General features: G+C 41.2%; 1 protein-coding gene across 4 annotated transcripts in view; it reads left to right on the forward strand.

Moving 5' to 3' along the window:
* The window catches only part of SEMA6A (semaphorin 6A), a 131,241-nt gene that overhangs the window by 97,824 nt on the left and 20,383 nt on the right, over positions 1 to 13,034 (forward strand). For 2 of the 4 annotated variants that reach the window (XM_005209139.5, NM_001193209.3), the window contains 3 exons: positions 530 to 588; positions 3,286 to 3,306; positions 8,588 to 8,743. In XM_005209139.5, coding sequence (XP_005209196.1) covers positions 530 to 588; positions 3,286 to 3,306; positions 8,588 to 8,743 — 236 coding nt within the window. Of the gene's footprint in view, positions 1 to 529; positions 589 to 3,285; positions 3,307 to 3,442; positions 3,494 to 8,587; positions 8,744 to 13,034 lie in introns of all 4 variants that reach the window. The other 2 variants (XM_005209138.5, XM_005209140.5) reach the window with 2 other exon arrangements.

Below are 13,034 nucleotides of genomic sequence, written 5' to 3' on the forward strand. Positions count from 1 at the left end.
AGCAAAACACACCACCGTGTTCTGTGTCCTCTCAGAGGCCCACTTATAGCCACCGACCGCTGTGAACACTTTGCTATACAAAGTTATTTCTAAACAAAGAAATAGATAAAGGTCTAGGAAGGCAAGAGTTGGGGTGAAAGAGAAAGGGAGAGAGGAAAACGCTTTTCTTAAGGTATAGACTTCTATATCACATCAGGATGTTGGTTAACATTTAAACTTTTCAGATGTTTCAAAAATGCTCAGGGCATTAGCAGCAAAGAGTGATATAGGTAATCCACAAACTTGTTTACCCCTTGAATAAAACCTGAATTGACTGCCCAAACCATGGCTTCTCCTTGGAGATTCACAAAGGACTCATTTCTATAAACTTCGGAGATAAATTTTCAAGCTGTTTTATCTACTTCTTTTTATACCTGGCACTCAGTTTTTCAAACTGTGTTAGTTGCTTTAGTGAAATTTAAGATGCATGCTGGAATAAAGACTCATATCATTGAATCTGTTTCTATCTTCTCCTTCCTTCCTTTTGAAGACTGACTTTTGAACAGGACATAGAGCGTGGCAATACCGATGGCCTGGGGGATTGTCACAGTAAGTGGAGTTTTTTTATCCATGCTTGTTTGGGGATATTTAGTCGATAAAAGATGCTTTTATAGAATGGCCTAGAAACATGACCCCACATGTGAAATTGAGTGCAGCTGCCTCTAAAACATGCAAAAATAACATAAATCACCTTCTAAATATCAGAGAAAATAGTGTCTTTTGAAGCCAGAGTTGTCAGTGCTGTTGCTGAAAATGCTGGCACCTAGCTCGTTATCATAAATGCGAAACAAATTCACTCTTGAGGATGAACCTGTAGCAGCACAGTCAGCTGTATCAGCATTTCCATTTAAAAACCAGTTTTACCAACACAACACTGTAAAGCAATTTTCTTCCAATTAAAGAATAAAAAACTATTTTAAAAAAAGCCAAAACACCACTAGTCTTGTCTTTAAAAATACAATATTGGCATAATCTTTAGACAAATGATTAAAAAGGTTGATCACTGAACTCTGTTTTTTTAGTTGAATGGGACTATTTACTTTTCTTGAACATATCGATGAACAAAAGTAATTATTTTTTAATTAGACTTATGTTTATTACCATTTGCAATAAAAACAAATATTCAGAAAGAACACACTAAGTACAAAGTGATTCCAAATACCCTTTTTATAAGAACTGACCTACTAGGCTAAATCTCAGGGTGCATTTCAAAAGTTATTCAGTTCAGTCGCTCAGTCAGGTTCGACTCTTTTCGACCCCATGAACCACAGCACACCAGGCCTCCCTGTCCATCACCAACTCCCAGAGTTTACCCAAACTCATACCATTGAGTCGGTGATGCCATCCAACCATCTCGTCTTGTCATTCCCTTCTCCTCCCGCCTTCAATCTTTCCCAGCATCAGGGTCTTTTCAAATGAGTCAGCTCTTCGCATCAGGTGGCCAGAGTATTGGAGTTTCAGCTTCAACATCAGTCCTTCCAGTGAACACTCAGGATTGATCTCCTTTAGGATGGACTGGTTGGATGTTAATATTTTAGTTAGAACTTTATATAAAGGATCCTAGTCAAAACTCTGCCCAGCTGTTCAGTGATCTGATTAATATCCATATTCTCTTGAAAATGCTTTATTAACACTAATTTAGAGAATAATGCCATACCCTTGAAAAATGTTTAGTTTGCCATGTTTCAAAACGTTATATGTGATGAATTTTCAAGAAGCTTGTATTCAGAATGGCACCAGAAATAGCTCCTAGGGGAATGAAACTGTATTACTTCTGATACTTGATTCGATAATGAAAATCATGGATATAACTCTCCATCTTTGAGCCATGAGTCCTGAAATGACAGACTCTAAGGTGCCATTTAATACCTTTTCTGGAGAAGAGACATAATTAAATAAAGAGGGCTACAGACAGCCTCATTTCCAAATTCTTGGTCATATATATTTTTGGTTTGCAAATATATATTGGCAAAAGCTCCTTCCTTTGTCTTTTTCTTACTACGTCCTCACACACAACATCTGAATTAAGAAGTAGACATAGGAGACAGTGGCATCACCGAAAGATCTGTTAGGTGTGTACAGCGAAACAATGTGATGTTTGACTGGTGGACCTTAGTCAAGTTGGCGCTTTCCAGTGCCATTTTTAGGGAAGCAGGCTTTGGTCTGTATGTGTGTCTATGTGAGTGAACTTAATTAGCTGACGTCAGTGAATATTTTCTTCATATTTTTATGAGTTGATGATAAAGGCATCTGTAGAAAAAACAGGGGTATCGATATGGATTGAATAGGTGCACACATGAAACGTGGGGACGTGTTATGGGCTCTCTGAGGCGTCAACGACACCAGCAGGTTCACACCGCACCCGGGTCCCAGGGCGGGGCTCAGGGCAGGCCTTCAGGTCCGAGACCGGAGATTCACCCTTCGGTCTCGTGTTCCCCATAACCTGACACGCATTCCCATTGAGGCATATAGGGTGCCTGCTCCAGGCAGGGTAGTGACTTTTCCAGCGCTGTCTCTCGTCCTGGGCGCTCACTGGAGCGCGACTACTTCTGTTAGTTGTTCCCTAGTCACATAGGCATTCACAGGACTTAGACATCTGGTGCACGGTGACTCTCGCACAGAAGTTGCAGGGGAAATGAGGAAACCATAAAGAGCCAGTATCAGAGGCTGAGGAGCAGGCTGAGTGACCCAGTGACATGACCCAGATACACAGCACATATATACATGCGTGCACACACACAAACAGGATGTTGTCTCTATGTGTGATTTTTTTTATTTTTGTTCATTTCCTAACTTAAACCCCTGCTGAGGTCAGAACATTGTGATATCGGACAGTTCCTCACAGGACAGTTGGGAGGATGAAATGAGAGAGACGATAAAGAACAATTGCTTCGTAAGTGTGGTCCAGAAGTGACTCATCTTACCCATGTACAAGTCCCTCCTGATGGAGCACGGCTTATGTATAATCGCAGTTACCCTTCTCTGCACTCACGCTTGCTTTTCCTCTGCCTCTTGGCAACAAAGGCATGACTTTGAGGAAGCCCACTTGGTAAAGAGACACAGGGATATGAAACTGAACCAAATATGAAGCATCTTCCGTAACCAGCAGAAACTAAAAAGCACTTTCTTAGTCTAGGCCTTGTGTGTTAGCGCAGCTCTGTATCAGCTCATTCCCACTGGTTACAAAAGTCACATTGAGCAGAGTGTTAAACGTTAAGTAACTCACTCCTCCCTTTTGTCTTTCAGATTCCTTCGTGGCACTGAATGGTAAGGAAGATGTTACTGATAATTTAATAGCAATGGAAATCTATTTGTGAAATCCTATTTCACTAACCCTCTTGAGTATTTCCGAATCTTATGTTTCTTTTTCAATTAACTTTTAAATTCTCATTATTTTTTATAGACATTTCAACTCCTCTACCAGATCATGAAATGTCTTACAACACAGTATATGGTCAGTTTATGGTTTTGCTTTGTTTTCTTATTCTTCGAGCCACTCATCCTGTGGTAGTTTCGAGTTTTCATTCCTAAACATCATGGACCAGATCCTTTGCTACTTCAGGGCCCCAATTCACTAAAATTATTCATAGCTTTCATGATGCTTCAAAAATTTCTCTACATATATGAGACAACTGACGTGTGAGAATGAGTCTTACATTTTTAATCCACATAACATGAAATATGCCAACCTTAGGGAATTTGGTGAATGCATTTAATGAGTTCTTGAGGGAGAAGAAATTGCTTTTGGACATAAGTACATCCAAGATAAAAGAACAGTGCTTATAAGTAATAGGCCACAGCTCCTTACCTGATAGATGGTACCATTCCTCAAAATGCTGACTTTCAGAACAACATCCTCTGCAGGAAAACCCATACAGAATGCAGATACCAAGTTCTTAACAGGCAAAACTTTACAATATAGCCATCAAAATTTAATCATACATGGAGTATGAATTTGTAGACCTATCATCAGTGATTATTTCTTTAAATGTATATAAGGAAGAGTTACGCAGTCGAAATGATGTGCAAACAGGATCTATCCCATTGTTCCTCCTCTGAAATACAGACAGTACACTAAATAAAGCCCGTAAGTCCATAAACAGATATTCTGAGCTCTTTATAAGGAAAGTTAATATGTAGTTGAAATGTTCCAGTTCCTTTTCTCAAAGCTGCCCCAAATGTTTATTAAGGTAAACTATTCATGTGGGGTTTTTTTTAAAGATAATGAACAGCACATATGTAATGGCAAATTTAAACTTCTGTATTATAACGGGGACTACAAATTTCATTGATATGCAGACATTTTATCAGTTTTATGTTTTGAAATACGTAACAGTAACAGCTCCAGGTCAGTCTTTCAATGTCGAGGTAGGTAACAGAGGAAGAGAACAAAAGAAAGGAAAGAAAAAAGAGGGGGGGAAAAGAAAGCAAGGTAGATTTAGGATTCAGAAAAACAGCTCCTAATGGCTACAAATGTGTTTAACAGCTCTGTGGAAACTGTCATTCCTGTGTCTAACTAGCATCAATAAAACACCTCTTTGAAAGTCGTAAAGTTTATCTTATAAATGGCGGCTGTACAGATACAGAAAACAACACCCAGTCTCTCCTGTCATGAAGTGAGGCAGTGTGGAGTCAGTGAGCCCACTGAATTCATCCACCTTTAACCTTCTCTCATCTCCGATTCAAGCCGGAATACTGAACCCCAGCAACTGGGAGAAACATTCCTCAGGAGGCGAGTGTCATGTAGCTCAGTGTGCCCTTCATAAAGAGAACCCAGTTAGCATCTGCTCTTTTCAATATCATACTTTGCAATCATTTCCTGTAATTGAATAATATTTATCAGATATTGAGAAATTCAGGTCTTAAATCTACTTGAACCAGCAGCCTCCCCAGCATTCATCAGTCGGACTAAGGCCAACTTTAACTCCCAGGTAGTTTCTCATATAGATAGAATAATTAAAGCATGGGATGCTCTTGATGAATAAAAAGTACTCTTCGATTTATGGACCCCTCTTCCTGCCTTTACAAAAGGAAAGGAACTTATTAATTCCTCCACATTAACACTTTAAAGGACAATCCCCATTCGCTCCATCAGTGATTTCTGTGATGACACTAAGAAGAGTTGGAATTTTCCTTTCAGCTAATAATTCTGTTCATTTCAGGCCCAGTCTCTCCAGTGTAAAGTGGTCAGATGATTAACTGACCATCAAAATGAGGGCTGGTTCAGTCAGTACTTACAAAAGCACAGGAGACTTTCTTTACACCAACTACTGCAAAAGATGCTTATTTTGGAGCTAATAAACCTAGAAGAGATTTAATTCATTCATTTGCAGATAGCTGCATGGGGCCTACTATGTGCCAGGCACTGGACTAGCTACTCTTTTTGTACCATCAAAAAAAACCCAAATAGCTGTTTTCATGAGCCCAGATATAAACAAGGAAGCCAACCCCAAAGTCCAAAGTGCACCCACTGTGTCTAGCCATGTCCTTTACATGTCCCATAACACTGAAGCTCCGTGGCTGAGTACAGACTCATAGAGTGACCCACAGAACAAGAACTGCCTAACTCTGAAAAAAAGAATCATTCAATAACCCATGCAAACTCTGCATGGTAGAAGCTCTCTGCAATACCAAGTACATATACAAGAACCCCTTTTTAGTGAATTGGACCCTGATTGTCTTCCTTCTCTCATCCTCTCTTGTATTGATTTAGTGCCTCCTCTGTGTCTAATTGGCTACCATCACTGTTAATAGGTTAGAGTAGTTTGAAGGGTCTCTAACCTCTGGAATTATTAATACAAAGACTTGTAGATATAGAGAAACAATATGATGCATACTGGAGTTAACTTTTAAAATCTATTTCTTTGTATATTGTAAGAATAATACATAATTAGCTCCACTGATTAAAATTATGACTTTTCGTATTGGATTAACAAGACCAAATTATAGGTTCCAAATTGTTGACCTGTAATACCATATCCACAAATGATTGCCTATTTTTGTTGCATGATTTTGGTTACAGAGTCTCTTAGGGAATGCACAAAAACAATATAGCCCATAGAACCAGACTCTAAGAAGAAACATGAGTGACACCTATTTAACAGCTGGAGAGGTCGTAATAACAAGGTCATAATAATACACTTCTTTGACTTCAAGTGAAGGACGGCTGCTTACGGGTGCTTTCACATGGTAGTTCTAAAATTCCTGAGAATCAGGCACTGCTTTCTCAGACTACCGCTTCCACCAGTGACACACACTGTCTGTCCTCGAGCATACGTTTCAGAGATTACAAGCCTCACGCTGCTCTGTTTTTTCCTTCCATTTGAGTATATACGATGCATGGTTTCTCTAGATTTACATGGAGAAAACGGAGATGTGGTGGGTATTAAACTAACATTTCAGCAATAGGCAGAAGCTGATTTCTCACATTTGCGTGCAACATTTTCCTACCTAACTACCATCTGGTCCACACTAATTTCCTCTCATAGCCATAGCTTTCCGTTACCAATGACTTTTCCATGTATTTGCAGCATATGGTCCAGGAACTCTTTTCTATAGAGAATATGTCCCTTAGGCATATATTTCCCCTAGATTACCGTATTAAGAAATGTTCTCCCTAAACCATACTTATGGCATTACCATAAAATTGCCCCTTGAACACAGTTAAATTGAAAGTGCTCAAAATGCATATCAATTCAGGTAAAAGAAGTTCTTGCTACTTGGAGGAAAGGCTTCAGTTTTCCTCCCCTCTCTTTCTGACTCACTACTAAGCTATTTCTCACTGTTTGGGTGCTGAAGTCTCTCTTAGGTTGACAGCATGTTTCATGAGAGCATGGTTAATTCAACAGCAGAAAATAGAGGCTATATTTTAGACCTCAATATAAGCATAAAGGAAGTAAAAGAAAGTCTGTATTTCCAATTCCAGGTTATTAATTTTCCGACTCATGTTCTCTTATCAGTATTGGGAGATGAAATGTGAAACCCAGAAATGTAAAAAACAAAAAATCTAGATGCAAGCATTCTTGAGTTTTAAATGAACATGTTTTTAGCAGTTGGATATGAACTAGACTCTTTGTAGCAAAGCAGATATTTGAAGCTGTGTAGAAGCCAAACAAGCCCTACACAGAAAGAGGCCTCTTAAATGTTACCAAAGCTTTGTGGTAACATTTTAAATGTAGAGCTCCCAGGGAAATCCTATAGCTTAGATACCCACTTGGCTTGCTTGCTTTTCCCTGCTTTATTCACACACACACGTTATATATATAACCATGTATGTATATGGTTACATGGTCTGTAATTTACAGTATTAAAGTCTCCTGAAACTCCAACCTGCGATAATAATTGTGAAAAAGAAGAATGCAGTGCATTCACTAGAATCTTTCTTTCTGGTGGCTGGCATTTTATTTATCACATGTGTGGTGATCACAGCCTGAGGATGGAGTCACTTGTGAAATCTGTCCTACTTTCTACCAAAGCCATCAACTACACATTCACAGTAGTTCCCTGATGTCTTTTTAAAAATTGTTCAAGAGGTTGCTTCTACAGGTAAGATGGTTTAATAAGCCAAAGACTCCACTTGAAAATCATAGAGAGGTTATTTTTTATTTCCACCAGAGAGAACGGGTAGTGGGGCTTCTTTAAATCATTGTGACAGTTTAGATCAAAGCGCCAGATGCGATCTGCATTTAACCTTGTGGGATGATGGAAAGGAAGGCTTAGAAATGTATTCACAGGAAATGTCCAATTTCTGCCATAACTCCCAACCTGGCCATCCTTCTTCTGGCATTATCCTGCAGTAGGCGACTCTGGATCTCAGAAAGCTCTCCCTTTCTAGTCTGAATCGTATCAGTCATGGTGGCCTCAAAACCCACCTCTCACCGGTATGAGTCAGGAGACCAAGAAACTTAACTTGGTTTGAGTAAGACACAAAAGGCAAAGCCATAACAAGCAGAACAGTTAAGCCCTGTATTCCAGGCAGGAGGGCTGGAGCAGCTCCCTTTAGAAAGCAGAATGCCTGTGAGGCTGCACTGCAAGCAAATACTAGACACATACTCCATGGGAAAGGCTCGGGGCAGCTGAGTTGTCTGTGACAGGGCACACACTCAGCCACTACCATACACTGGCCCCATCATCATGAATGTTACCCCCAGAGTGGACACATTCTGCCTTAGTGCTGCTATGGGAATACCAAGGGACTCTGATATTTCCTGAGCACCTACCATGTGTCAGACACTGCTAGGTACTTTCAGCATGATGCCACTGTAGCCTCCAAACACTGGAGGCCTCTGTTTTGTGCACAAGGAAAATGAAGGCCCAGGGAGGTTAAGTGATTCCCTCAGCTCACCCAGCCAGCAGCAGAGACAAGACCCTCTAACTGCAAGTTCAAGGGCTCTCCTGCCGAATCCTACCACCAGCCTTATTATGTCTAGGGCAATCCCCTTTGAGTCTTTTACCGCCAGTTCGGGTGTCCCACCTCCTGGCCTCTGAGCAAAGAAAAAGCAGGCGTCTCCGGTGATGTCTTCCCTAACTGTGTTTGTGATGAAAACAGGGCACTCCAGTTCCCTCCTGCCCAGCACCACCACGTCCGATTCGGCGGCTCAAGAGGGGTATGAGTCTAGGGGAGGAATGATGGACTGGAAGGAGTCACCCGACAGCACAGACTCTTTGGGGGCAGTGTCTTCCCATAATCACCAAGACAAGAAGGGTAAGGCCTTGGAAGCACCTCTTCCTCTGCGGGGAGAGGGAGGGCGGAGTGGGGAGGACCGTGTAGCTGCTTCCAGCTGAACCGCAGCAGCGTTTAAGGAACGGACCTCCAACACACGCTGACGGAAAGTGTCTCAGAAAAGACTGCAACCCAATCCTCCGTGCTAGACTTGATCCGAAATGATTCCCCAACCAAGGAGAAACCACACAAAACAAATAACACATCCTCTCAGCTTCCTCCACCCAAGAGAGGCATGGCTTGGCCCAAAGTGGACGCTGGCTCCTAAAGTCCCCTTCTACTCCTCTTAGCTCATCTAGTGATTTTTGGATCCTCTTTTTCCCCCCATAATAAGATGGAATGCAATGCGGGCTTTGGCAAGTACATGTAATTGCAGTCAAAGCCCCTTTAATCATGAATGGAGAAGTAGCCGAGTGAAGTCTTTTCTGGCTGGTCCCATCCCTCACCCTTACAGTGGGCCGAATCTCAACAGAGCCGAGGTTCTGAGACGCACTTGATTGCCCTTAGAGGACAACAGCTAAAACAAAAAATATGTTATTTAATCAAGCAGAATTGCTATGCATTTAAAATGGAAAGGAAGCCACGCTAAATGAAAGGGACTCTACTGTGAACTGTCCTAAATTCTCCCCGGCTTTCTTTGCTAGAGACTAGAGACAGGAAATGTCATCTCTTTTCTCGCCATTTGCTGCTTCTGGTAACACATCCTACTTTAGTTGCAGCTGCAACCAAAGAGGCCTTTACTTGTCCAAAAAACAGTCCTGTAAATCAGAGACTGAAAAGCTCAGTTATGTTGTGAGCTGTTTCTCCCCATTCAGCATTGTTGACTTCTATATGTTTTCAAGAGTTTCATCCAAGCGGGGGTTTGAGTGTCGAGGGCAGACCAGCTCTGGTGACCTTTGGAAGACAGTCTCAGTGTCCTCCCCCACAGGTTTCTGTATACATACTTCCATCTCTGCTTTTAGAGAATGTTTGCTTAGGAGACTCACGCTAAATTTTCATCCTTTTCTTTTTTTTTCTGGAGGCTCCTCTCCTGAGAATGCTGTACACTCAGCCGCTACATGCCAAGCCCACATAGGACGATGCAACCCTTTTAACTTGTGAACTTACTCCCTTAGTCGATTTTATTATTCTCCTGTAACTTCTTACTGCTAATATGTCCTGCCCCAATATTTTTTTTTAAAGAAGCTGGTGTCTCGGCAGCCACTTAAGTTGGTGGGATCCCTGCTCTTCACCACCTCAAGACAGCACCAGATCCGTTTGTAACAGGGCAGAACTACCACCGCAGGCTATACCAGCCCTAACATGTGCCATTATTTGTTTTGTGTGGCTCTCGACCACAGATGTGTTAGTCTTGGCCGACTACTCAAGAAGAGACAACACAGTAAAAATCACATTGTGTTTGCCTACTGCGACTTTCTGAAAAACCAAACAGCCTTTCCAGTAAAGCACTAAATATGTCAACCAAATATCTAGCAGTTGGTTATAGTCATTTCCTCCTCACTTCCCCGAGACGGATGGCGAGAATTTTCTCCAGTCGTTAACTCTCCCAGGGGATGGAGGTTATCAAAGAGTCCAATTAACACTTTGACAGATCATTTGAAAATTCGGCATTGTTCATTCTCTTGGGTCTTCTTATGAATATTGACAAAGCTGGAAGCAGTCTACCGATTGTCAAACAATGGTGGCAGAGGTGATTGCATGGGTGTTTAACATGATCACTGTTCTCGTGCTATTAACTCTTTGCCTTGCCCTGTCAAACTGGAGCTTCGTTTTTTGACAACTGATTATGTATTTGATGGGGCAACGACAACGAGTTGTTATGCCGAAATTTAAAAAATAAAAATGTGATGTAGCTTAATGTTCCTTTTGCCATGATTTTTTATGATTTTGATTTCCATTTTGCTCTGAAGTGTTTTTTTTTTTTCTGTTGAATGTTCATGATTTATTTCCAACTTTAATGTTCATGATTTATTTCCAACTTTTCTTTGGTTTCGCCAAGCGCTGTGTGGTATGACTTGGTGATGGCGTGACTCTGTTGGAAAAGTCTTGTTTCTTTTCTGACTCATGATGACGTCCTTTAACTTGACCCAATCTGTGATCCCCTTGCTTCTTTTCATTCCCTGATGTGGGCGCCTTAATGATGTCACATCCGTGCGTGTAGCATCTCCTGGGATGCGAGAGTTTCGTGGGTTTTCTGCAGGCCTCTGGTGGGTCCTCTTTTCACTGGGCTGATTGTCTCATGGGAATGTGACATTTGTGTGCCCTGGCTTTAGGAGCTAAATATACTCTGGAATTGTTTCTAAAATACCACACATTTCCCCGCTAAGCAGAAAATGGTATCTGCTGACCAGTTAGCTGAAGAGGAATCAAGTGTCTGGTGCCCTTTTTACTTTGGCTGCTGTGGGGGGAAAAAGCCAGTGAGCAGATGAGCCCAGAGCTCTGCTCTGCAGAAATGCTGAGCACTACTGGGCTGGTCCCCTCCTGGTCTCACCTCATCTTCCAAACAGTTCTGCATTTCCAGAGTATGTTTGCTTGCCTTTTTCTTTCTTTTCCTCGCTGTGTCTTTTGTCTTGATTTAATTCTGTGCGTCCCCCACATTCTGTCAAAGCCCCGTTCCTCACCTTGCAATCTAACCCTCTTCTGCTACCATTGTTCTCAGCCTCCCCTTTTCAAAATATTAATAATAGATGCCAGCCCTCTGCCCCTCTGCGGACCGTTCCAAGGCTCTTTCCTTCTACACTGGGGGGTAGCATTCCAACACTGTTTGTGTATACACAGTCATGCTAACAAAGTGTGAGAAGAGACCCGCAAAGCACACAGAAGCATTATCACAGAAAATGAAGTAATTTTCTCTCTCAGTAACTGGCCTTGCCCTTCATTACCCTGCTGGCCTTGTCTAATGTCACTTGTCCTTGTTGCTTTTCTTTAAAATTGCCTGATATCTTTCAAGCCCTAGATTCATTAGGAAAAAACACAGCCAGCTGCCCTGTTTTATCTCTGGCTCCCTAGATGTCTGGAGCCTCTACTAGCCAGCCCTTTAATCACCAAGCTGATAAATTAGAAGCAGCCCTGGCTACTTCTTTCTTGGTTTCGCCACATTTAAAAATATATATTATTTACTCATCCTATAACTATTGAGGTGGTAATGGGTAGTTACAAAGAGGCTCTAACTACCTATGAATAAGAAAGAAAATCCAGTTTATTTTTAGATTTGGCCTGTCTCCCCTCACCACCCCACCCCCCCTTCCCACAGCAAAAGAAATGAGAGCTTTCTTTTCTAGGTTAAGCAATAGTGAGAAGTAATAGCCACTCTTGTGCCTCGTTTCTGACCCAAAGTAACAGTCCTCTAAAACCTTATTTCCAAGAAGACTGCAAGATAGGTGAGGGGAGTAGCCATGGACAGCTCTGCCAAGAGAGCTGTGGAGCATAAATGTCCAGTGGACACATGGACCACTGCCCCAAGGACACAGGAATAAACCAGATTAGAAGGAAATCTCCTTCAGAGTTTATTTTCTAGAGTTCTCATGAGCTCTCAGCAAGCTGATGAAATAGTCGATATGTAGAAAAATGTTCCCATTGGATTGGAAGTGCCAGAGCTGTAGTATGCATATATATTTTGGGAAATCTTTGAAACAAGTTATTATCACATTATTATATTTAGTCAAGAAGATGTGCTCAATTCAGACCAGGAAAAGATGTAGAAACAGAATTTAAATTAGAGATCAAATGAATAATTTAAACTAAAATGTACAGCAAATGCTGAATATATTTTAATCAATGTACAAGCTGTTTTGTAAGCAATTTTTAGTCTGGGAAATAATATTCCAGTAAGATTCAAAAGGTCTATAAAGGATGCTGAGTATACTGTCCACACTTTCTAACAATCCTGAATGGAACTGCATAAATCATAGAGTTTATCAACAATCCTCTTTATATCCAATTCTTTATTCCTCAAGTACATCATCACCTCCAAGGAGGACAGGTCACATCTTACAAGAGATGATTTAAATGACTCAGAGACATCATGGCCTTCAATACCCAATCATATGGTGGAAAGTTAACACCCGTGTCATTTCTCCTTCCATCTTCTTAGTTATGTCAACACAAAAGTCTGTTTGGTGCTTTAACAACTCCAGAAACTCACTACTATCCTTTTGAGAAGAAAGAACAGGCTTTAGATGGCTTTGCCATGCAGCTGAAGCTAGCTGGAACTCACTCTGTTTTACTTTCAGTTAATTTGATTTGGGGGCTTCCCAGGTGGCTCAGTGGTAAA

This window comes from Bos taurus, chromosome 7 (genome assembly GCF_002263795.3).
Source record: "Bos taurus isolate L1 Dominette 01449 registration number 42190680 breed Hereford chromosome 7, ARS-UCD2.0, whole genome shotgun sequence".
Classification (NCBI taxonomy): Eukaryota; Metazoa; Chordata; class Mammalia; order Artiodactyla; family Bovidae; genus Bos; species Bos taurus.